Genomic DNA, 23,210 nt, shown 5'->3' with positions numbered 1-23,210 from the left:
GTTCGTAACATACATAAGTACCTACTTACCTATAAATTAAAATGAGTTATGTTACAAATTTTATCAATGTACGTTGATAAGTAATAGGTAGGTAACCTACCTACCTACAGATATTTTTGTTGGAAGATCATTTTAAGAGGTAAGTACCTAAAGTTTAAAATTTTTTTGTATCGAGAAAACTTTTCGAGAACGTGTTTTGAAATACTTAACAGGGTTCTCAGAAATATGTTCAAGATTAGAAAATAGGTACTTAGGTAGGTACTTACATATTTTTTCGCTGTCAAAAACTGTATAGATTTGCCCAAAAAAATTTTTGAGACAAGCCAATTTGGGCATTCAACGCCTTAAGTACCAGAAGAAATCCAAATGTGTCCCTAGGGATCTACCTTTGTATGTAGGCATACCTACACTAAAATATTTTTACTAGGTATTTATTCTGAAATGCCGAAATAAAACGTGCCGAGTCCGGGGCGTTTGCCCCCTCTGCCCCCGGCACGCTACGTCACTGGTGACTACTGACTTGATACTTAGTTGTCTACACAGTTGCCAAAACAAGTGGGAGTGTTCCGTGGGTAGTAAGGGAGGGGCGGGGGGAGGAGCGCGACACTAGCGCATCACTATTGCACTTGTACAGGTTATAAAATCTTATCGGGACACAGGTCACATAGATTCAGAGAATTGAATTCCTGATGGTGCCAGGTAAAAACATGTGGGCGGAGCTCGAGTTGGAGGGCGGGCTCGGGGGTGGCGCGTGGGGAGGGGCGGCAGGGCGGGCCAGCGCGCGCGCCGGCAGTGTCGCGCGCCGCGCTGTCCCGCTAGCACGCGTGTCGCGCCGCGAGTGCAGTGTGCTGTGTAGTGCCGCCGAGCAGAGCGCGAGTGACAGGATCCGCCGCAAACATTGCTACACGGCATGTTACGAGTTCTGTGAACACTGTGTGCACCAAGTGGACAAGTGTCTGAGTGCGGATTGTGCTTGAGTGCTTTCTTCCATTGCCCTAGGTATGTTGGGATCTTGATAGTCTGCAGATAACGTTTAATATGAAATATCTATAGATACATATACTTAAGTAAATATTTGATAGCACAACTATTCAAGGAATCCCAGGGGCGGAACTAGCCCTCAAAAAGGTTGTGGACAAGGCCATCCGATATGTCTGAAAATGTCGAATCTATTCGGGGCAACAATCAGAGTTTTTGAGTGAGATCTACGACTTACCAAGAGTGGTGTATTAAGGCTACCGACAGGTACCACTACGAGAGCTTTGTGCCCCCGGTGCCGGTGTCTGATCACCGGTGCTCACCGGCGGGTTGCTGTTTGTTCCGCCCGGGGCTCCTCGGTAAATAGTCGCCTGTTTCACAGCAATCACAGCACCCGTCATCTAGGTAAACTTCTTTTTTTGTTATTAGGTACAGAATAAATAATTAGGTTGCCTCTTTTTTAAACTAAAGAAAGAAATATGAAAGTGGAAATTGATTATTTTTTCGAGCGTTCGTTTCGTTAAAACCCCGAATTGTTTTGCAATACCAAACTATTAGGTACGTGTTACGTCAGTGAATAGGCTGATCTGGGCGATGTGTGACAGTAGTAATGTCATATAATCACAGATATATAAGTGTAGGTAGTGGTTGGGTATGCCCAGAGTGGCCACGAGCGCAGTTCCGCCGCTGAGGAATCCATCCAGCGTAATACTGGTAATCATTCATATAAGTACAGTAATGAAAGTAGTAACAGTTAGTCTCTATGTAAATAGGAAATGATAGAGTTCTGTGCCAGCATCCTCTCCACTAAGTACCTCCTTGAGAACTTCCTCCAGTCGATGATGAAGCAATAGCTGAATAGCGAGGCAAAGCAAGCCTTAGCACAGTAAGGGCAGTCGGTTCTGTGTGATGAGTGAGCCGCAGTGCCCCTGAGCGCTCACGTGTCGCCTCATCTCGGCCTAGGCAGGTACTTCGCGAGTAGTTTATTTAGAGGACGCTTGGTAGCCCGAGGTAGGTAGATCCCTTTTGAAACCTACGAATAATGACATGTAGCTAACCTAACCTATCCTGGAGGAAACCCATTGCAAAGAATTCCTTTCAAAGGAAAGAGAATACTGAGAATAGGTCATCATCATCATCAGCCTATAGCAGTCCACTGCTGGACATAGGCCTCTCCAAGTGCACGCCACTGAGATCGATTTTCGGCTGCTCGCATCCAGCTCCTGCCAGCCGTCTTGCGCAAGTCATCACTCCACCGTGCCTGAGGACGTCCTACACTACGTTTGCCGAGGCGTGGTCTCCACTCTAGAACTCGTTTACCCCAACGGTTATCGGTTCTTCGGCTAATATGGCCAGCCCACTGCCACTTCAGCTTGCTGATTCGGTGGGCTATGTCGATGACTTTGGTTCTCTGACGGATTACCTCATTTCTGATGCGATCCCTCAGAGAAATGCCAAGCATAGCTCTTTCCATAGCCCGCGAATAGGTGCCTACGATAAAGAATATTAGCTAAAGAATTTACTATAGGCGATCCGAGGTCGGGAAGAGGAGAAGATTACCTTATTTTTTTATTATTATTTTTCTGAAAATATTTATCATGTAACTTACATTCCTACCTAATATATGTACATATTTTTTACATCCTCACAAAGTAGAGATTTTAACGAATAAAATGTCTATGATTGTTCGGTAGCGGCACGGCGCCGCCGGCGGGCGGCTCGGTACACGTTCGTCAGCCGGTACATCTGCAATAAATAACATATCATAATAGCATTTTGTGTAAAATTACTTCTGGTCTACCTGGATCAATCAATGCCAACGAAGATGTTATTATTAGAAACCATAGCCAAATGCCTGGCTGAGCACAGTAGGTTAGGTTAGACTTGCTATGGCCTAAGCTCAAATCTGAGCTCCTTGGTATCGGTTACCTACTTGCACTTTACTTTCAAGAAGAATCCTCTACAAGTTGTTGTTATTGGTGATACTGTTAAAAAGTGTACTGGGACCTGCACAGGTCGTATTTTATCTGATCAGGAACACTGAATGGCGATTTCTTTGTCGGAGGTAGTCATTCTATCCACTGCCATATAAATATGCGTTTGCACAATCTCTTCTACGTCCTATCCCCTTGTGTAGTCAGAGGTCCTGTACTTCGCTTTTGCCGACGACAGCTATCATGTGTCACAGAGGAACATTGACTTTAATAAAATTGAGACTTCAGCAAACTTAAAATTGAGACATAAGTTTTTCTATTGTGGAAGTGATGGCAAAAGATATGGTGTGGGTTAGATAACAGGCGGAAAGATGTGTAGGTAGGTACAAAGACATTAAAAGAATGAATAATAGACTGATAGCGGTTAGATTGATTGTAGATGTTATGGTTCCGAGGCAAGGACACGTGGTGGGTCAGCGCTGTTGTTTCGTGCCTGCGTGCGCGACACAGTATTTATGCTGAGCGCTGCCCCTTTCACGCATGCGTGACTGCAGCGTTTTTCTTTTTGTGTTCATAGTTTGTTTTGTCCCTAGATTTGTTTGTTGTTTCTTGCGTCCTTTTTGTGATGAATAAATGGTTTTTCTTTCTCCTTTCTTTCTTTCTTAAGGGAATGTGTGTTAAGAGAATGGATCGAGTGAGGAATGAGTATATATGGATGGTTTGTGTGAAAGTCGATATGGTTAGAAAGAACGTTACTTGTGAGATGACCTCAGACACAAGGGTGGGTATGGAAGGAAAAGACCTAAAAAAATTGGTAGGCATAAGGGCAGGATCATGACAAGTACATTGAAGATCGCTGAATAGGTAGGTAGAAATTTGGCCAGATTTAGGAGTTAAGTAGAATAGAAAATCATTTATATACATATTTCGTCGTGGCCTAAGCGGCGTGGACGTCGTGGTGGCCTAGTGGGTAAAGAACCAACCTCATGATACGTTCCTCATTATACGTTTTATACCCAGTTTTACCGTACGGACATGTTACCACCAATGAAGGTTGGTACATCTGAATGATGCTCTTAAGTATGAGGGCGTGGGTTCGAGTCCAGGTCAGGCAAGTACCAAGTAGGCAACTTTTCTAAGTTTGTATATACTTTCTAAGTATATCTTAGACACCAATGACTGTGTTTCTGGTACTGTCGGTACTGGTCTGGTCCTGGCTGTCATTGAACATCTTTGGCAGACGTTACGGATAGTCAGAAGCCAGTCTGACACCAATCTAACCAAGGGGTTTGGGTTGCCCGGGTAACTGGGTTGAAGAGGTCAGATAGGCAATCGCTCCTTTGAAAACACTGGTACTCAGCAGAATCCTGTTAGACTGGAAACCGACCCCAATATAGTTGGGAAAAGGCTCGGGAGATGGTGCCCGCGACTTCGTCTGCGCAGGTTTAGTATTTCGAACAATATGTTTACAAATTGTAGCCTATGTGTTATTCTGATGTATAAGCTATATTAATGTAAAGTTTCATTAAAATCCATTCAGTAGTTTTTGCGTGAAAGAGTAACAAACATCCATACATACAAACTTTCGCGTTTATAATATTAGTAGGATGATAATCTCTCATCTTAAGTTTTAATAGTCTAAATGGAGTCATACTACGGAAACACCATCATCAAGTGATTTGACAAAAAATCAAAACATTTTTTGTATGTCTTTCTTTAGAAGAAATTCATCAATAAGTATCTCAGGACCTCAAGATGTGCAAATTTTCAGTCACCCAATTTGTTCCAAGGTTTGGTCTCCTGACTTTTCAACCTTAATGATAATACTGATGCTGGATGCTAATATGATGGATGTCAAACTTAACCGGTTTTTATTTGATACAGTTGGATTTAAGAACTACATCTACGTTGATGATTTATGAACATTGCATATTCTATTGGCTTGTGTTTAAACACCACCCAAAAAAGTACCTATTTTACTACCAAAAAAATTCTAAACGGTTACCAAAATGGATAAATGTTCACCAAATAACGTTTCCTAAAACACGTTACATAAAACCATTTTTTCGTATTATTGACTACTAAATAAATATATGGACGCCTTTAAAATACACTTTAGACCAAATATTATACAATGTGTCCCGGGGATAAGTGACCGCCCGAAATTTTTTGAATATTTGTACAAAATTAAGGATAATTTCCTTTATATTTGGGACTTACCTACCGCCTTTGGTTTTTTTTTAATGATTTTTAGTAAATACTGTGACGTGCTGCAGTTTTTTTAAGATATTTCCTAAGTTTTTACATCTTTTTAAATTCGTTTTTCTTTATTGACTAGCCGACATCATAGTTTATCAATTAAAATTATCAAACATAACAAAAATGTAATAAAACATTTATTAGAAAAAAAAGAAAATAAAAATTCAAAGAAAATAACGCCTTTTTTTCAGTTTTTTCAAAATAAGTCTAATAAATGCCCCCTTAATATCACTTTCTTTTAATTTATTAATAAACTACATGATATTTACTACAATAGCTCACAACAATGTTTGCTGCTATTTCAAACAAATGCAAAAATACAGTCAGTTGAAATTGAAAAAAAAAGAGCAAAGCCTGTTATTAACAGGCCTGACAATAAAATTTTTTTAATGATTTTTTTCAAAAATATAAATTAAATTATCCTTAATTTTGTACAAATATTCAAAAAATTTCGGGCGGTCACTTATCCCCGGGACACATTGTATATATTATTCTATACAATTGTTTTCAGATTACCTATCTGACAGGACTCAAAGCGTAAAAATAGATCACTAGCTTAGTAATGAACTACCAAATGAGTATGGAGTACCTCAAGGAAGTATTCTAGGACCCACATTATTTCTTGTCTATATCAATGACTTATGCAAATCAACCTGCAAAATGGTAAAATTATTACTTTTGCAGAGGACACGGCTTTATTATTCGACGGCGATTCATGGAATGAGGTATTCTCACGCACAGACCGCATTCAATTTAGTCTACAGTTGGCTTTATGATAATCTCTTAACCTTAAATGTAGACAAAACAAAATATATGACTTATACATTAAGAAGTACCTAATGAACAACCAAATCTAAACCTTTACGCACATTACTGTGACTTATATGTATAGCTCATGTGCATGTCCTAAATTAACTAAAACCACTTGTATTAGATACCTTGGAGTTCTCATTGATGACCACCTGAATTTTCAACAACATATATCGATGCACTTGTTAAAAGAATCCGCAAGCAATTTTCATTTTCAAAACCTTACGCCATATCTCAGATACAGCAGTTATCAAGTCAGTATATTATGCATTTTGTCAATCGCTACTTATCTATTGCATTACTTCTTGGGGGGTGGTACAAGTAAGTCTATACTCATAAACTCGGAACGTGCACAAAGAGCTGGTCTACCCAGACTACATCCTACCTTTGAACTGTATCAACATTGCAAAGTTTTGACTGTTACACAGCTCTTCATTCTAATGACAGTTCTCAAAAAACATTCTTTGACACACAATTCAATTAGTAATTCCCAGAATAAAAGGATCCCCACTGTATGCACAATAAACAGGTACAACACCAGTTTCTCACATAATTTTTTTGGTTTTCTTGGGACATTCCTTTACAATAAAATAAACCAAAAATTAAATATCGTTACCAACACTAAATTACAATGCAAGAAGAAGCTGACTACATGGCTTCAAAACTTAGATTAACTAAGCTAAATCAGTAATTATAAGACAAGAACTATAGATACCTAGGCAATTTATTACATAAGACAAATAGTAAAATTATAGGAAAACTTAATAAAAATACGACCATCGACCTCGATGGCGCAATGGTCACCATGCCGGACTGCCGAACCTGAGGTCCCGGGTTCGATTCCCGGCTCGGTCGACATTTGTGTGATGAGCATGCTTGTTAGCCGTGGCCTGGGTGTTACAATATGTATTTATAAATATGTATATATGTAGCTATATGTAGTTTATCAGTTGTGTTAGCACCCATAACACAAGTTAATTAATAACTTACCATGGGGCTAACCGACCGTGTGTGAAAAGGTGTCCCGAAATTATATATTTATATATTTTATTTATTTATAAACTACGTAATACCTACCTAACGTATTTGATACCTACGTAATAATAACAAAAAAAAACTATAAGGGTTCCGTTTTTGCCATTTTGGCTACGGAACCCTAAAAACACTTCCATGCATAACCAGTCTAACTAAGACTAACTCACTACACACTAAAATACTTAGATATTATAATGTAAATAAAAAATAGACTTAACTAACAAAAATTAGATATAAAATAAAAAAGAAATATTTAAAAACAAAACGTAAATTCGATATGTAAAATAAAATTGATATTATCTAAAATATGAAACAAAGAAAACTTATTAGTTTTCTAACATGGAATATGAAAGTTAAATATGAAAATACTATTTTGTCTAACTAACTACCTACCAAGTTAAATAAAATAAAAAAAGTACTCTACTAACTAGAAAACTTTCTAGGACTAATCATTCATCTGCCCTACCATAAATATTCTAATCTAGTCTTTAAGGAAAAATTTTAACTCTTGCAAGTATTTGAAAATTACATGATCTCAAAATGACTTCACTATTAATTAAGTTACTAATGTTACTATAAATTAGAAGTTCACCTTCGTATGTAGTATGTGCACATTTGTGTATGTAATTGTTCCCACAGAAAAGTGACTCCTAATATTAAGTTAATAAATGTGTGTTATTATTATTTATTCTTTGATAATGCGTATTTTTTTGTGGAAGAAACCATAATTATATGTTAAGTTTTGGGTTATATATCTAAATGTTTATGTGCAATAATAAGTGCAGAGACTTATTTTTGTTTGCTTTTTCCTATTTTATTTTAAATTATTTGTGATACAGGCATTATGATAATAGACATAGTTTTTTGCTTTTTATAGGGTTTAGCGTTTTTAACCTTTTGTCATAATAATTGCGTACTTTTTTGGCGTGTAATAATGGGTGAATATCCTTACTGTCACATTATTTTATTATAAAGAACGCGGTGTAAAGTGAATTTAATCGAAAAAAAATAGCATAAAAAAATAAAAAACACGCTTTTAAAAATTACAAAATGATTCCAGATTTGATGAAAGAGAGCGTGGAGCGTTTATGTAATCTTTACTCTCCACGTACTTTTGTACAGCACGCTCCACGCTCTAGCTAGGCAGTCGCTGCTTGTCAAACACTGGTACTCAGGCGCATCCGGTTAGACTGGAAGCAGAAAGAAAAGGCAAGGCAGGCTATGTTGAAATAATATGACGTTCCGTTCGCTGCCTGACTTACAAAGTTCAGCGGCATCTAGCCACCATTTACGAAAATAACGAAAAAGACCCGAATTGTCTATCCCGTTTTACCCTTTGGGTACGGACCTCAAAAAAAAAGTCCATTTTATTATATAGAAACACATGAAACAAGTTGAATACTCGCCGTCGTTTCTCATATTATAGATACAATGCAGATAGGCAAGTAAGTACTTAGTAGTCCGAACTACTAAACTACCGATAGTTTATTTATTTATTGGCACAACAATAAGTTAGCATTTGTGTCCGTCTAATGAGTAGTTAGTTAGTATCTATATACATGTATGTACGTAGGTACCTATACTTATTTAATACAAAAACCTATAACCATGTTGAATATAGTTTGTTAGTTGCGAATATACCGGCGAACCGATTACACGTTGTTTTTTTTTAATCTCTTAAAGAAAAACATTAGTATATAATAATAGGTCTTTACCTATGAAATTGCCGTTTTATGAACAAATTTAAAAGATTTTTTTTTTCATGAATTTTTTATTTCTATTACTCAAAGTATGTATCAAAGTAACCCACGCAATCAATGCATCTTTGCCAACGCAGTGGCAGTGATTTGATGATTTCTGAAAGAAATTAGCTGGACGGGAGGCAACCATTTGTTCAAAGGCATTTTGTACTGCCTCTTGGGTATTGAAATTTTTTCCCGACAAAAAGTTATCCAAATTCTGGAAATAGTTGTTGTGTGTGGGCACAAGGTCTGGTGACTGGTGGATGACGGAAAAATTCATTCATTCTCGTCTCGACGCGTAGGTGCTAGCGTTCATTGAGTTCGTGGGACACCCATTTGTTAAGCTTTTTTACCTTGCCAATTTGACGCAAATGGATCAATATTGTTTTGACGCTAACGTCGAAAGCTTTAGCCGTAGATTGTGTATCATCAGCTTCAATCATTCATCAATGTCGTGGTGGCCTAGTGGGCAAAGGACCAACCTCTCAAGTATGAGGGCGCGGGGTCGATCCCAGGTCAGGCAAGTACCAATGCAACTTTTCTAAGTTTGTATGTACTTTCTAAGTATATCTTAGACACCATTGACTGTGTTTCGGATGGCACGTTAAACTGTAGGTCCCGGCTGTCATTGAACATCCTTGGCAGTCGTTACGGGTAGTCAGAAGCCAGTAAGTCTGACACCAGTCTAACCAAGGGGTATCGGGTTGCCCTGGTAACTGGGTTGAGGAGGTCAGATAGGCAGTCGCTTCTTGTAAAGTACTGGTACTCAGCTGAATCCGGTTAGACTGGAAGCCGACCCCAACATGATTGGGAAAAGGCTCGGAGGATGATGATGGATGTGTATCATCAGCTTCCACAATCGCCTTTAATTCAAATTTCGTCGATCGAAATTTCCAAAACGGAAGCGAGCACACCAATAACAGGTGGTGCGTTAGTTAGCAGTGTTTTTTGGAAGAAGAATTCCATGTTTTTAAATAAAATTAATTTGAAATTAAAATTCTTAGCCAAACAAAAAATATTATGATTTGAAATAGCCATAACCGCAAAACGGCAATTTCATAGGTAACCTAATATTTGCGACTATCTTCTGTTGACTTACATATTTTACCCTAGTACTGGTTACAAATAATGATTTAATTTCAATACCATTACTTATGTTTTTTGTAGAAAGTTTGTTAAGAGGACGAATTGGAATTTTTGGCGCCAAGGATGTCAATTTTTCTCAGTAAATACAAAACGGATCAAAATACAACTTGGTTACCTGAAAGTTCATGATATAAACCTTATTTTGTTAGTTGTAGAAACATGATTAGGTAACTTTTATAACAGAGAAAAATATATCAAACATACCTCTTTTTAAAAAGAGATTCACATATTATGGGCAAACGGGACCGATTAAAGCCTCTTAACTTTTTTAGTAGTTGAGTATATACATACTCTTTAAAATTGTAGTAGGGTTTTTTATCAAATTATCATTTCTAAATAATAAAATTACAAAACCATTTTGTCGCTTACGACTTTTAGTTATAAGCTAGCGCGCGTATTGTTATCCTCGCCCCGCTCAGACGCTCCGACCCCTTTTGGCGCCTTAGATGCGCGTGCCGGTTATGGAATTATTGTTGACCACTTCCTCGCCTTAAGCGGACGTTCAGTTCGGTGGCCGATAAATGTTTGTGGCACACAGCCACACTCACTGTACTTTGCGCTTCTACTTCCCGGCAAAAACACATAGGAATTGGTGAAGGGTGGGCGTTTTGGGGGCTGTACCTATGTAATTTTTTTTGATGTTCAAAAAATGCTGTTTTGCAGCCAAGTTTGAATAAATGAGTTTTGATTTTGACACACTTATATTTGAGAAATGAGTTTTGATTTTGATTTTGACACACTTATACTTGAGAGGTTGATTCTTAATCCATCAGGCAATTTTATTAGAAGGTGAATGCTCTATGTACTTATTAGCTCGAATGTAAATGCGTTGTGCAGAATGGGTTCTAAACTACACTTGCATATTCTAGCCGTAGCCGAGGATTGGTTGTTGAACTTGTTTTTACCCACGACGGAACGGAGCAGGTATAATATGCACTTGGGTGAGAGATGTGCGTTAGTGTGTGCGTTTGTGCAAAGTAATGTTCCCACATATTTTCTAAACTGATGATCTGATTTTGATGCGGTTTTCAATAACGGGTTTGTGTTCGATGAGTTCATGTTTTTCGACACTCGACAGGTGTCATGGCTGTAACTCACTAGAGGGCGCCACAATATTAGTGCAAAAGTAACTATTTAGTAATCTGTGGTAATGTTCCCACCTACCTTCTTAACTAATGATCCGATTTTGATGCGGTTTTCAATAACGGGTTTGTGTTCGATGATTTCATGTTCTTAGATAGGTGTCATGGCTGTAACTCACTAGGGGGCGCCACAATATAAGTGCAAAACAGCAAAGTAATGTTCCCACCTACCTTCTAAGCTAATGATCCGATTTTGATGCGGTTTTCAATAACGGGTTTGTGTTCGATAAGTTCATGTTCTTAGATAGGTGTCATGGCTATAACTCACTAGGGGGCGCCACAATATTAGTACAAATTAGTAGATTTAATGTACCCAGAGTCACCAACTACTTTGGTGATAGAACATTAAAAAAGAGAATACCTTATCTATTGAATAGTCTGCCGGCAGACATAAGGAGTGAAACTAATATAAAAAGATTCAAGCGTAAATTAAAATTATATTATTTAGAAATTATTTAAGTTTATATATATGTAATTGCAAGTTCTTTGTCATTATCTATATAGTATTTAGTTATAAGTTTTGATTGTTATTAAAGATACTCACTGACCCCACAGTCAAACCATTACAACGGTTTTGTGGGGCTTAGCTCATAAGATGGCTACCTTTGTAAATTAAAATAAATAAATAATAAATAAAAAAAAAAAACAATGTTGCAACATAATCAAAACGTTCGATTACAATTCCGTTTTCATCAGCAATGTGTACGTGATAATGCATGTTCCCAAAGAATAAAAATTACGTCTGTTACTCACTAGAGGGCGCAACAATATTAGTGCAAAATAATGTTGCAATAATATTATAACGAATTGTCCGATTTCAATGCGGTTTTCAGCGATGGGTTTGTAGTTGATTGGTGCATGGTTTAAGATAAGTCTTACGATATTAACTCACTAGGGGGCGCTGCTATATGAGTGTGAAACGATTACATTGCAATATTATTAAAACTAAAACGTATTGTCTGATTTAATTTCAATGAGGATTTCAGGAACAAGTTCATGGGTGATTGGTGCAAGTTCTTAGATAATTCGTATATGCTCTCTAAAAAATTTTGAAATAAAGTTAAGCAAAATTAAAAATTTTGAAGAAACCCGTGACGGTAAAAATCTTATTGAAAAATAATAAAATAACTCAAAACCCCCGACTATACCCAATTATTATGTAACTAAATATTAACAATTAATCATACCTACTCATGAGTGTATTTTATGTCATCGTTAAAAAACATCTACAATTCTTCAATAATGGTATTCACGACACTAGAAATCCTTTATCTGGTTTAATGGCAGCCCCCGACGGATATTCCTCGGTTATGTATTATGGTAATAATATTCAGTTACATTGGATTGAGTCGTGACTTATTTCAAAATTTAGAATTTTGCTTATATTGGTATGAAGTGAATCGATGAAGATGTATGGAAGTGAGTATAGTATGCATGTGGTGTGCAGGTCTGGGTCGCAGACGGGCGGGGCTCGGGCGCGGCGCGGCGGCATGGCGCGCGCGCGCGGCGCCGCGGCGGCATGGCGGTGAGCTGCTCCGAGGTGATGTACGGCGCCTACTACCCGTACCTGTACGGGCGCGGGGCGGCGCGCTCCTTCCACCACGCGCCGCACTTCCAGTACGACCGGGTCAGTGCAAACACCTCTTATACCTCTCTCCTATAAAGCCTACGTGCCTAGTTGAAAGCCAAATTGTGATCTCCTCCCTCCGTGTGGCTCTAATTACGGTGGCAGATTTTACTATATTCCCGTTTTCTCTCTTTTGGATACTTCACAAAAAAATAATAAAAAAGCGTTTGAATTAAGTAATCTGTTTCGTCCTGTTTAATATTGCGGCAATCAATCAATAAAAAATAATGATGTTCAGACTATTTCAGTCCTCCGTGGTCACAAGTATACGCGCAGCCTAAAGTGAACTCTGTATTACTCAGCAACCTGTAACAGGCCGGTGGCGTGACTAGCCGACTTGTAGTCACTGAGGCCTCTTCGAACCCTCGAGCACAACATTTGTCATTCGTATTGCGCAAACATGTTGCGGACAAGGTCGGATCCCATGATCCACCCTATGACTCGGCTTTTAAACTAAAATCATTATTATTAAAATATAATATACTCAAATCAAATGTCTGTATGATTTGTGGTCGCATCATGTGTGAAGTGAAGCGGTCACACGCAAGTGACCAGCAGTGGTTCACGGAGTGGGTTTAGTTTTTGCGCGAGTCGGCGCGGCCGGTCCGACCGGCCATAGAGCACGCGCGCAAAAACTGCCGCCTTCGTCTCCCGCGCCGCCACTACATATGTGCTCAGCTGCCAGAGCAGTCGCTTACCACCGGCGGCTCTCACGAACTCACTTCTTAACCACAGATATATAATGTGTATAACAACAATAATGCACTACACCGAATAAATCAATATTTCTCAAATTGTGAAAATCTCTGGGTTTAGCTTACAGCGCGATTGTACTGAACATATTCATATGCACCTAAGTAATTGTACTTACTGGCCGTGTCTCTCCTCTGTCGTAATTCGTCCTGGTCCTGTAGGTATATAAACTAAACAAATCATCAGCAAATATGATGAGATCGAATGCCACATAATTGATGTAGGTACCTACTTATTGGTTTACAGAAGTACTAAGTGCCAAGTATTATTCCTTAGATTTACTTACTTCTGCAGCAAATAAAAGACCATTTCAGCAGCAAATAAAAAATTAAATGAATCGTTCGACACTGCAATGATAATAAATATTTTAGAGAAGTGGATGTAGTACATCGAGTTTACATAGCGCTATGTCGTATGTTGGTAGAGCTCGTGGTGGCAGTAGAGGGTAACGCTCGACGTGTTGCAGCTGAACGTGCAGAGCGGCGCGGCCAATGCCGGCAGCGAGGCGTACGGCGCCGCCGCGCTCAGCTCGGGCTCGGCGTCCTCGGGCGCGCAGTCGCCGGGCAGCCCGCCGCACGCGCACCTGCCGCACCACGCGCGCCTGCGCGCCAAGGAGGAGGACCTGTCCGCGCACGGACGCGCCAGCGCTGACGGTAGGTATCTATTCCGACACTCTACTAACCGTTTCATACTCTGATCATAACTGTCACAACAGTTAGTATGGATCAGTTTTACCCTAACAAAGTTTATGTGTAGAGATGTAAACTAGTAAATACTTGTAGTAATGTTAGTGACACAAGGTCGTGCCGCAGGGGGCGGGTCGTCGGAGTCGGAGACGGAGTGCGGCGCGGGCGCGGCGCGGGCGCGCGCGCAGTACGTCAGCGCCAACTGCGTCGTGTTCACGCACTACTCGGGCGACGTGGCCGCTGTCGTCGACGAGCACTTCGCTAGGGCTCTCTCGCTCGACAAGCCCAAAGGTAAGCCTAACATCCTACCTACATCCTTCAACGATTGCTTTGCACTGAATGCCTTCGCTTTCTGGTCTTACAACTTACAAATTCAAAGCAGCAGGTATTTCACATTTAGAGAATCTCCTCTTTAAGGCGATTCAGAAGGGTCTATTCCGCCATCAGTTGGCTTGGGAAAGGATAGATACCTTATATCGGAACACATTGTCAGACGCGAAGCATCTAGCTAGGGCTATCCGTCCAAAGCTTGATGTAATCGGCATCGCAGAACAAACACCTGCTTATTGCCTACTAAGACTGCATTAGGCACTAAAAACCAGAAAGTTATAGCAGACGTCGGTTTGTGCAGGTTAGTTAGAGTATGTAGGAGTGGAGGCGAGTGTCGCCATCCCGCGCGGCCAGGGTGCGGCGCCCTGCGCACTACACAGTACTGGACAACTGTCTTACTCTGATCTCATTAACATCAGGTGAACAATTTACCTCAACATTCTCAAATTCAAAAATCCCCGGTTGAAATCTAGTCTTCATAATACATATGTAGTTTCTTTCTATTTAATCAAGAAAAATAACAATTTTGTTTATTTGGGAAGTAATTCGACATTTGGTATCCAGCTATGTACCTAGTATTTTGAAGTGAGCTGGAAGAGCGAGTCCGCGGCAGTGAGTCCGGGCCGATACCGGGAACTTTCAGTAAAAAGGGTCGGCGAGCCGTTCGAGGAAGCGCGGGAACAATGCGGCGGCCGCGGCCTGCTCCCGGCGCAGCTCACTAGATAAATCACTGAAGTGCGTCTCAGACTCGCCTTAATTAAACCTGACTTTCATTGCAAAGTAGAGACCCTCTCGCGCCCCTCATTACGTTATTTCATTATTGTGCTTCTAGTTAATCGCGCTCCTATTATTCTTACCTATGTCTGCTGGAAAGGATGGACTCGATTTCAAAGTAAAAATAAAAAAATATAATGGGCCTATGAAAGCTCTTTCGAAACGTTAAACTAGTTGCACGGTTCCAAAGAGTTGGTCTCATGGAGAAGAACCGGCAAGAAGCTCCATGAACACTCTTAAAAGAAAAATAATTCGGTATTTACAATAGTTTTCTAGCTATTCTTGAGAAAGCTATAGGTACAATGCAAATGATTTATTATACAAAATAGTTTTAGTGCAACTGTGGTGGAGTTTGTGTCCAAGGGGCATGGGTCCGATTGTGAATGGTCTCTGTATCTACAAGCTAGGCGTTTGTCACTGTGGCACGAGCTATACATCTACGTGTTTGGTATTTGGATATCTACAGTTAAAATGCGTCGTGTTCAGACATCGGTGTATGTATGCTAGCTAGGGCTGCAGAGCGATTATGACACCAATGTCGATCGCATTGGTGACGCAACTTAAAACCGGTTGGTGCGGTCGAACCAAAAAATACAGCGAATCGTCGATTCGTTGCGAGACGAAGCGACGAGAGTCTGGACATAGTTACGCGGCTGTGATTAGATCGGAAAAACTGAGGCCATTACTTAAAAGATGGCCGAAAGGAGCCGCGCGACAAAAACGTATAAGTTGGCATAGTCGTGGCCGAGGTCGGGGCAGCTTTGTGCCGCGGCCGCCGCGCATTCCTCGCGCGCGCAAAAACTCGCTCCCAGCGGCACGCTCCGCCAGCACCGCGCGACCTTTGTACGCCCAGCGGATCATTCGGCTGCGTGACGTTCTGTCACTAAGAGAAGCCACAGACAATCTTTTTCTATATCACAATTTTGTGGTCTGCAGCTATGCCCACATGTATAGGATTCCTAAATTAAAATAGTTTTACATACTAGATATATACTGCCTAGGGGAGGCCCGAGTAATGTTGTCCCCGAGATCACTTCGTGGACGGGATCCGGGGCCTGGTCGAGCTGCTGACAGAACTTGTTTGACGAATAGCTCCTTGTGAAGAGCTGTACAATGCGTAGACACAAGGTCAGCGACATGCGCATGGCGGCTCACGCTACATGCAGCCGGGAGCTCGCTCGCGTCCCCACAGAACGGGGCGTCACGGGCCTCAATGAAATAATAGCATCGGCACGTGTAGGCTCTTATCGATCAGTATTTACAGTTTTGTGAAGTAACTTCACAGCCTACATGTTGTCTCCCAGCTGCACAGAGCCCTCGTCATCACTAGACATCGCGTTATTTAGCATTTACATGTTTATTGTTTGTGTCCATATGCTAAAGCACAAATGTTCCCTCTCCAGCGTCAATACATATTTAGATATAGGTATTTTCATTTGTCGTGTATACTTTAGGGGTTTTGTAAGTCAAGCTTGTTGTATTTTGCGGCAAACGTCAAACTGTGGACAGCAAGATGCTGTGCGTGTGTCTCACAACAGCAAACGGACTGATGGAAAATTATTTTATTTTATTTTATTTCTACCTATAATTTTGCCTTGATGTATCACAAAAAAAATGATAGAGCCAAATAGGTACTACGACGAAAACAATAGGTCCTACGCAGAGGTCAAATAGAGAAACTTTATTTTTAAGTCGGTTAAATATGTAATACATATTACCACCTTGATAGCAAGTCCACCGCGCAGTATCTTTGGCATTCGTTATTTTTCTGCGAAGCTAACTTTTGCATTTTTAACCGATTTCCCAAAAGGAGGAGATTCTTAATTCGACCGTAACGCGTGTATGTTTGTTACGCGATTACTCCGCCATTTATGAATCTTTTTTTGTTTGATGATTTTGACATACTTCCGAGGTGGTCCCATTGTTTTCAGGTCAGGATCTGATGATGAGAACCCCGAGAAATCGAGGGCAACTTTCGAAAGTTGTAGGCACACACAGGTAGAAAAGTATGCCTGATAGCACTATTTGACAGTGAAAATTTGGAGCTGACCTGATGGTGGAGACCAGAGAAGGTCGAGGGAACTCGACAACTGAATATGTAAACGACCTCGTGTTTGAGCTTATATTATTCGTATTGACGCGACCTTTGCACTAACGCGAATAGTGACAACTATGCTTATTACTGAAAAGCCAAAAATAAAAAAAAATACCTTTTTTTAAAAAAAAAAACCGACTTCCAAAAACACTAAAAAGATAAAAATAAACTAATTTTAGGTGCATCGGCCTAGAAGTCGGTGGCAAAATAAACATATCATCATCCATTAGACATCGACTTCTAGGCCGATAAACCTAAAATTAGTTTATTTTTTTAGTGTTTTTGCAAGTCGGTTTTATGTATTTGTGTGATCTTGATGTGTTTATCTAAACCTACGTCACTCTCTAAGGTGGTCATTAACCGACTTCCCAAAAAGGAGGAGGTTCTCAATTCGGCCGGTATGTTTTTTTTTTTTTCTATGTATGTACATCGATTACGCCGAGGTTTATAGACCGATTTACGTGATTCTTTTTTTGTTCGACGCGGAATAGTTGCCAGTTGGTCCCATTGTTATCAGGTCAGGATCTGATGATGGAAACCCTGAAAAATCGAGGGCAACCTTCGAAAGTTGTAGGCATACATAGGGTAAAAACTTAACATTCAGGTGTATGCCTCAGAGCACTATTCAACAGTGAAGGTTTGAAGCTGACCTGATGATGGAGACCAGAGAGGGTCGAGGGAACTCGACAACTAAATATGTAAACAACCTCGTGTTTGGGCTTATATTATTTGTATTGACGAGACCTTTGCAACAGTGAAGGTTTGGAGCTGACCTGATGATGAAGACCAGAGAAGGTCGAGGGAACTCAACTACTGAATATGTAAAATACCTCGTATTTGGGCTTAAATTATTTTCTATTGATGAGAACTTTCCACTTATACGGAAGGTGACAGCTATTCTTATCACTGAAAAGCTGTAAATAAAAAAACTTTTTTACAAAAAAATTAAACCAACTTCCCAAAACACTAAAAAGCAAAAAAAAACTAATTTTAGGTGCATCGGCCTAGAAGTCGGTGTCTAATGGATGTTACTAAGTTAATTTTGCCACCGACTTCTAGGCCGATGCACCTAAAATTAGTTTTTTTTACTTGCAGTCTTTCAATACTATACTTAATGTTACGCCTCACCACAATTATTCACTACAGGTAAATATATGAAGACCTCACTTTTAGTTTGAACCGTTCGCTCGCTCTGACTTCTTCCTCCTGCCCTGTTTCCAATTTTATTTGGGGTCGGCGCAATATGTCATTTTCTCTTCCATTTTCCCCTGTCACTCGTCATACTGACACTCCCTTCCTATTCATGTCTTCTTTCAGGCAATCCATCCATCTTTTCTTAGGTCTTCCTCTTCCTCTCCATCCATCCCATTCATAAGTACTCATCACACACTCTGTTGCATGCGCATGCGTATCATCCCTCCTCATTACATGCCCACACTATGACAACCTTCTACTTTTCATTTTTTCTGTAACTGGCACTACTTTCAGACTTCCTCTAATGTTGTCATTCCTCACTACCTAATCTATTCTTGTCACACCCCACATCAATCTCGGCATTCTCATTTCTGCTACATGCACTCTTTTCTCATCCCTCTTTGTCAGTGCCCAACATTCAGATCCATACAGCACTACAGGTCTAATCACAGATTAGATGCTCTGACTGATTAAAAAATGTATGACCGTCTGATTGCTCTAGATTAGCAATAACCGGCATGGTTTTTTTCCTTTTAAATATTTGTGATGTGAAGAAATATGTAAGTAGAAATAAGTACCTACACGATATTCAGATATATTATAGAGAGTTCGCAAGCCATCCCATTAGAATGGTTGATTCAGTATATAGGTTAACAAAGAGCATTGTGATCGTGCAGAGAGCGTGCCGATGGTGTCGCGCAACCTGCCCGCGTCGTTCTTCAACGCGGCGGCGGCGGCGGGCGTGGGCGCGGGCGGCGCGTGCGGCGGCGTGGACATCTACGAGTACGACCCGTGGCACCAGCACTACGGCGGCTACGGGCACGCGGCGCACCGGCACGCGGCCGAGTACCACGCGGCCGCCGCGCACCACAACATGGCGGCCGCGGCCGGCTACGGCGGCCTGCTGCTGGGCCGCGGCCCGCTGCACGCGCAGTACAAGCCCGTCGAGTGGGGCGCGCAGCACGCGCCGCACCACCTCGACCCCGCCGCCTGCTCGCCCTACTCCTACCCCGCCGTGCCCGGTACGTACCCACCAGCTGCTGCATCCGGCACCACTGCACGCATGCTCACCATATCAAAGGCATTTCTATCGTTTGGTCGCAGACTAAACGATCAAACGCTGCGATAAATAACCGCGCATACTTCACTGAAAAATGGTAACGCGGGTGTATGCGGGCCGCGCCCCGCGCTCGCTTGTATTTCAATTTTCAAAGAGATTCCGCTCGCTTCGCGCTCAAATATTTTAATTGCGATGATTTAAGCGCTTTATCCGAATGACATAACAAAGCTTGCCCACTGTGTGGCTGCTCACGCCGCCGGCACCGTCCTGTTCGTTGTAAGCTTGTAGATGTTCACATACCTATAGTAACTTGTTTCCAATACCAACTACATACGTAGTACCTACCTAATTACACTCTTGTAAAAAAAACGGGCACCTATGATAATCCTGGTTTAAAGGAATTTACTCGTATGTAAACAAAGTTTAAGAAAAAATTAAACGTTTTCAGGAAATTGTTCTCGTATTACATACCTATTATAAAAATTCAAGAAAATAAATAAATTAAACAGATAATTAAAAAGTAATCAATTGATCTATTACATCAATTAAAATAATTATTCAAAATTATTATATAGTTTTCATTACATAATAAAAATAATAATTAAATAACATAGAGGTCGTGTAGGGCTGCCATTTCGAATTTCGCCAAACCCGGACAAACATGAAAAAAAACCCGGACATTTGGCGTAAATCGCATTTTTTCCCCGGACGTGTCCGATTTTTTTTTAACAAAACTAGAACTAATTTTTAATATTACCATATACTTAAACTCAATGAGGTGCTTCAGTACATGAAAAGTCAGGGCAGTTTTGAAAGATTGTGACTTAATGTATTTCGAAGCTCATATGGAAACTAGGAGTTACCTTCTTGTTAGTAATAGGACTTTAAACCGGCGCTACCTTTTTGATAGGTTAGACAAAAAAAAATTGAAAAATACAAAGAACTGCAAAGTGAAGTTGCCGCGAGCGTAGCGAGCGCGAAAATTTTTGAGTTTTGGGTCACTAAAGCACCTAAACTTGTTTAATTAAAAAAAATCCGCAAAGTGAAGAAGCCGCGAGCGAAGCAAGCGCAAAATTTTTTGAATATTGGGATATTAAAATAGCTAAACGTAAAAGAAACAGAGTCAAGGAAAGAAGCCGCGAGCGAAGCGAGCGCGAAAATTTTTGACTTTTGGGACACTTCGACTTCTCCAGCAAGTGCTTATTTGTAATTTTACAAGGTTAAACTTCCATACAAGGCAAGCAATCTTATGTTTTCAACTCGTAGTTGATGAAGGCGAGGCAGGCTAGGAATTAGCTTGGTTGGTGGATTTAACGATTGTTTGACTTCTTATCCTCTCAAATCGAGTGATCGTCCTCTGAAATTTGCATACCCTGCATCATAAGTTAAGACGGCTTTGTGAAAAATGTCCGGGTTTTCCCCGGACACTTCTTGAAACCCCGCCCGGACGGCCCCCGGACGGCCTCCAAACGAGGACAAATCCGGGGAAACCCGGACGGATGGCAGCCCTAAGGTCGTGCAAATATTATGTAGATACTTAAGCTTTATTAGAATTATTTACTACATATGTTAGAATATGGTCGTCGATCTCATCCGGCGCAGCTGCTGGAGCCGCGGAGAACCTAACACGGTGAAAATGTCACCTTGTTGATAATTTTATTATTAAGTATTCACCCGTGATCAGTAGGCTGGTCTGGTTTTTGCACAAAGAAAGTTCCTTGTTGGTCTTTGCTTGTAATTTAAAATTTCGACACACCTCGTTAACTAACTTCTGTAGGTACCTACTTAGATTTTGTGCTTTCGCACTTGTATCATATTTTTTTAAACTTTCAAACAATGTTTGGTATAACTTGGATTGGTCTAGGTATTTGAAACGACATCTTATTTAAACGTTAAACTTAGGATGATGGAATCAACGGTAACACAAAATGTTAACTTGCTTGGCTATGCTTACGATACGCATACTCGCTATAATATCTCAACGAAACAAGACACTGACAGAGGAAAAGACAAGTGAATACTATTAGCTACTACTAGCCTATGATGTCCCACTGCTGGGTAAAGGCCTCCCCATCTCGCTTCCACACTTCGGGACCTTTCGACTGGTGGAGGCCACCAGTCTCGGCGGCAGGCATCTAGTTCGTCAGTGAATACTTAGTGCGCGGTAATTCCCCTAATCGGTTCTAAAGCGAGTCGCATAACGTACGCATTATTTGCGGGAATCCCCGAAAATGCGTTTCGTATACAAGCTTAGACAATGTCTATCAATGTAAATCTAGATTCCCCTACCCCCACATGTCATTCAAAATAAGCAAAGATTCCCACAAAGACCCGCCCATAGTGCTTACGTAAACATAAATTGTACTTATGTATGTATGTGCAACCACCTCTCTGAGAGCACCGACTCCCATCGCTCTGATTTTTCAGATTGTTCGTCGCAATCATGTTGCTTTATGACAAAGGGGTATTTTAAACCACATGGGTGCAATAAGTATATCTATTTAGTTAGTTATTAGTGGCAGTAGGGCCATGGAGCTATTCGTCAGCAGCTGGTGGTCAGTGGCAGAGTGCGCGAGAGTGGAGTGCGAGCGCTGCTAATGTGCCCCTCGCGTGATTCGTAATCACAAGCACCCGCCACACGGAATTTAGATTCGCTTCTTAGGATAGGAATAATTGCGCCGTCGGATAACAAACGATTATAAAGAACGGTTGATGCGGTAAAAACGGCAGCCTGAGTCGGCGAGTTGAAAGGGCTGTAGTGTCCGGAGCGGGGCGGCGGGGGCGGGGTAACGCTCCCTAATGACGACGATTAAAATTAATTTGCACGACGCGCGGGGCCCGAGCCCCTCTACGCGACCAAATTAAATTCTTGAGTCGCGATCGGGCCGCCCCCGCACCCCGCAGCCCGGGGCCCTGGGCCTCTCGCTGGTATGCATCGCTCCCTTTTGTGTTGACGATGGCAGCCGTCCACTTGACTGATACCTAATGTTTTGCTGGTAGGTTAGGGAGAGACAATCGAAATATGTACAAACGTAACTCGCCTCTTTTGTTGTAAAATGACGTAGCATAGGTACGCATTCCACGTTATCAATTTGTAGCCACGACGAATAATCACGTAATTAAAGAATATTCTTGGGTGCCTACTTATTTTATAATGCATATAACTGAGTATATTTGTTGTCAATTCGTTAATGCTTTCATTAAAGAAATGCGGATTGAATGATGATGTCATGATGATGAGCTCCTAGCTACCGACGTGTCAGTCGGTGGCTGCACGCGCTGCTGAGCAGTAAGCTCGTCCCCTAACTATGTTTACGCATAGGTATAATATCTACATACCTACTTTACATAGGATTATGTATCTACTTACATATTATATTTATTTCAAAGGGACTTAAGAGGACGAATTGGAATTTTTGGCCCCAAGGATTTCAATTTTTCTCAGTAAATACAAAACGGATCAAAATACAACTTGGTTATCTGAAAGTTCACGATATAAACCTTATTTTGTTTGTTGTAGAAACATGATTAGGTAACTTTTATAACAGAGAAAAATATATCAAACATACCTCTTTTTAAAAAGAGATTCACATATTATGGGCAAACGGGACCGATTTAAGCCTCTTAACTTTTTTAGTAGTTGAG

At 40.7% G+C, this 23,210-nt stretch overlaps 1 protein-coding gene across 1 annotated transcript in view; it reads left to right on the top strand.

Moving 5' to 3' along the window:
* The first annotated feature begins 802 nt into the window (after window positions 1-802).
* Window positions 803-23,210, top strand: part of LOC135116791 (protein vestigial) — a 28,322-nt gene continuing 5,914 nt past the window's right edge. Inside the window, exons 1-5 of the mRNA XM_064034359.1 lie at window positions 803-999; window positions 12,494-12,673; window positions 13,893-14,079; window positions 14,239-14,403; window positions 19,183-19,527. Of these exons, the coding sequence (XP_063890429.1) occupies window positions 12,566-12,673; window positions 13,893-14,079; window positions 14,239-14,403; window positions 19,183-19,527 (805 nt within the window). The 5' untranslated portion in view covers window positions 803-999; window positions 12,494-12,565. The remainder of the gene's footprint in view (window positions 1,000-12,493; window positions 12,674-13,892; window positions 14,080-14,238; window positions 14,404-19,182; window positions 19,528-23,210) is intronic.

Source organism: Helicoverpa armigera, chromosome 4 (assembly GCF_030705265.1).
Source record: "Helicoverpa armigera isolate CAAS_96S chromosome 4, ASM3070526v1, whole genome shotgun sequence".
NCBI classification, from domain to species: Eukaryota; Metazoa; Arthropoda; class Insecta; order Lepidoptera; family Noctuidae; genus Helicoverpa; species Helicoverpa armigera.
This window is presented reverse-complemented; position numbering and strand designations above follow the sequence as displayed.